General features: G+C 52.5%; 1 protein-coding gene across 2 annotated transcripts in view; it reads left to right on the top strand.

Moving 5' to 3' along the window:
• The window catches only part of mapk8ip2 (mitogen-activated protein kinase 8 interacting protein 2), a 29,750-nt gene that overhangs the window by 19,803 nt on the left and 7,447 nt on the right, over positions 1 to 2,500 (top strand). For both annotated transcript variants that reach the window (XM_030367020.1, XM_030367019.1), the window contains exon 6: positions 607 to 2,500. This exon is cut by the window's right edge and continues 291 nt beyond it. In XM_030367020.1, the coding sequence (XP_030222880.1) occupies positions 607 to 2,500 (1,894 nt within the window). The remainder of the gene's footprint in view (positions 1 to 606) is intronic.

The raw sequence follows: 2,500 nt of genomic DNA, 5'->3' as shown, positions 1-2,500 counted from the left end.
TGGTGTGCCGTAATGTTATGTAAAGTGACGTTGTTGTGGTTGTGGTTTGGTTGGTCAGTTGAATGCATTATGTGATACATTGGTTTCAGCAAAGGGGTGGAAATTGGGGCAATAATTGGAAAATATAGAACAAAAAAGAAATGCACCTGCTGAACTCAGTATATCTCCAGCTTCCCCTTTTCATTCCATGTTGGTGGGCCATTGACATTAGTTTACTGTGTACTGTTAAGAAAGTCTGCAAATGTTAAGGTATTCGTCATTCATTTACTTCACCTTAATCTGTCAGTCTCTATATATCTGAAACGATAAATTTATTATTGTTTATTCCTTACTATCACGAAAACATATCTTATATGAGATTGTATTGTTGTCTAGTTATTTCTAAATACTAATAGTTACTTATCACCTTTTCTAATATCATCATACCATCACTACCATCATCCCTACCTCTGTCGTATGTTCTGGCTGCTACCCTACTACTCTACTAATACTTTGGTGATGATGATGATATTCTTCCTTTTGTGCACCTTCTGTGAACTCTCAAATGATGTTTCGGATCCAACCAGCTCTGTGTTTCTCTGTTTGTCTAAATCTCTAACCTCATAGGTTCATTTGGCCAGCATCAATCCAACACCTGTCCAGGTGACGTCTCCAAGACCTCCCCTGAGCCTCTGAACAGGACGTCCCGGGTCCCCTCCGTCGACGAGAACTCTCAGTGTTCCGACACAGAGGTCGACCGCGACCTCATCAACGACCACAATCACAAACACCTCAACCGGCGCACCACGGACACCTACACGGTCACCAGCGAATCAGGGATGGAGCCGGAGAACGACCTGGACCCGGATGCAACCAGCCACTGTTTGTCGTCCACCGCGCCCATCGGAGGCAACGACGGCGCAGACACGCCCCTGTCGGACGAAGAGCTGGACAAAGACTTTGAGGTGGAGTTCATGTGTAAGGAGACCTACGACCTGGTGTGTAAGGAGAACCACCGCTCCTCGTACGTGGAGTTCCCCTGCATTGAGCCCTTCGAGTCCGCCGCCTTCTCCAGCTACATCTCCACTGACCACCCCGATGCCCTCGACCCGTCCAACGGCGCTGCGCACGACGATGCTGCGGCCAATGACTCCACCTCCCCGTCCTCAGACCCTGGGATAGCAGACATGAACACAAAGCGGGGCTACGTCACGGACCAAGACCAGGACCTGAGCTCGCCGGCTTCGGACTCTGACGTCGAAGGGGAGCTGGAGGCCGCGTTTGTCTGCGGGGGCCATTTGGTTTCCAACATGATCTCTTCCATCTCAGAGACGGAACTGGACCTTACCAGCGACGACAGCAGCAGCGGACGTTCATCACACCTCACGAACTCCATCGAAGAGGCCAGCTCCCCCACGTCGGACCAGGAACTGGACCCCGACACCGAGCTCGAGCAGGACAGCGGCATCGTGGGGATGAAGGCCTCGCTTCTTCTCGGGCAGCATGATCCGATCAAAGTTGGGTATCCTCTATCGTCTTCCTCGCCCCTGCCCTCCCCTACCTTGGCTACCCCTTCTCCGGTGGACTCACCCATCGAGCCCCTAGGGTCCTATGACGACGGCGAGGCTCTGGGTGAGGAGGACCTGCAGTTTGAGCACCACGCAGACCCAGATGAGACCCTCCCCACAGCCCAGCGGTCTGAGGACAGCTTCTCCAGGGAGATGGTGCTAGAAATAGAGCCAGACCATAGCCTCGAGAGCTTCAAGCGCTCTTTCTATCTGCCTGTTGGCCCCAGACTCATGCCAAGCACGGACGACTATGGCACCAGTGAAGGAGACTCCGATTCAGAGAGCGAAGACGAGCTGAGTGAGAATTCTGACTCACCGTGGTTGCTTAGCAACCTCGTCAACAAGATGATCTCAGAGGGCTCTTACCCAATCAGCTGCCCGGAAGAATGCTTCAAGAGGAAACTTTCAGTATCCGACACCATCTCTCCATCCTCAGACATAGACGAGGATGACGACAGAAGGAATCAAGCAGGAAAGGCGGGGTTACAGGAAGGAGGTAAAGCAAGTGAAGGTCTAAGAGACTATGTCACGCAGGCAGAAGAAAGGGGGAAGAACACCAAGCCTGGTCTACACGCAAGCGGTCACACTGGTAGCAGTGGAGATGTGGACTTAAGCACCAGCAATGCCAGGGAAACGACAAGAGGCTCCATCTATAACCATTGCTCAAAAGACTCTGACAAGAACCTCGCCATGAAGTGGTCCAAAAATGACAGGAGACAAGAGGAACGGGGTGAGGAGGACGTCCCAGAACCGAACAATGACCTCATGATGCACGAGGGACAGAAAGAGCTGGACTCCCCTAGTCTGACCGAGAGTGTGATCAGTGACAAGGACGAGGGACGAGAGACGGACCCAAAGCCCACGGGTCGCAGTTCTGCCTCCCTGGAGCGCATCACCGAAGTGAAACAGGGCTTGACCCTTGACATCCCGACGGCCCAAACCAACCGATGCTT

The sequence above is a fragment of the Gadus morhua genome, chromosome 9, assembly GCF_902167405.1.
Source record: "Gadus morhua chromosome 9, gadMor3.0, whole genome shotgun sequence".
NCBI classification, from domain to species: Eukaryota; Metazoa; Chordata; class Actinopteri; order Gadiformes; family Gadidae; genus Gadus; species Gadus morhua.
Note: the sequence above shows the minus strand (reverse complement) of the source record. Positions and strands in the feature narration are given on the sequence as shown.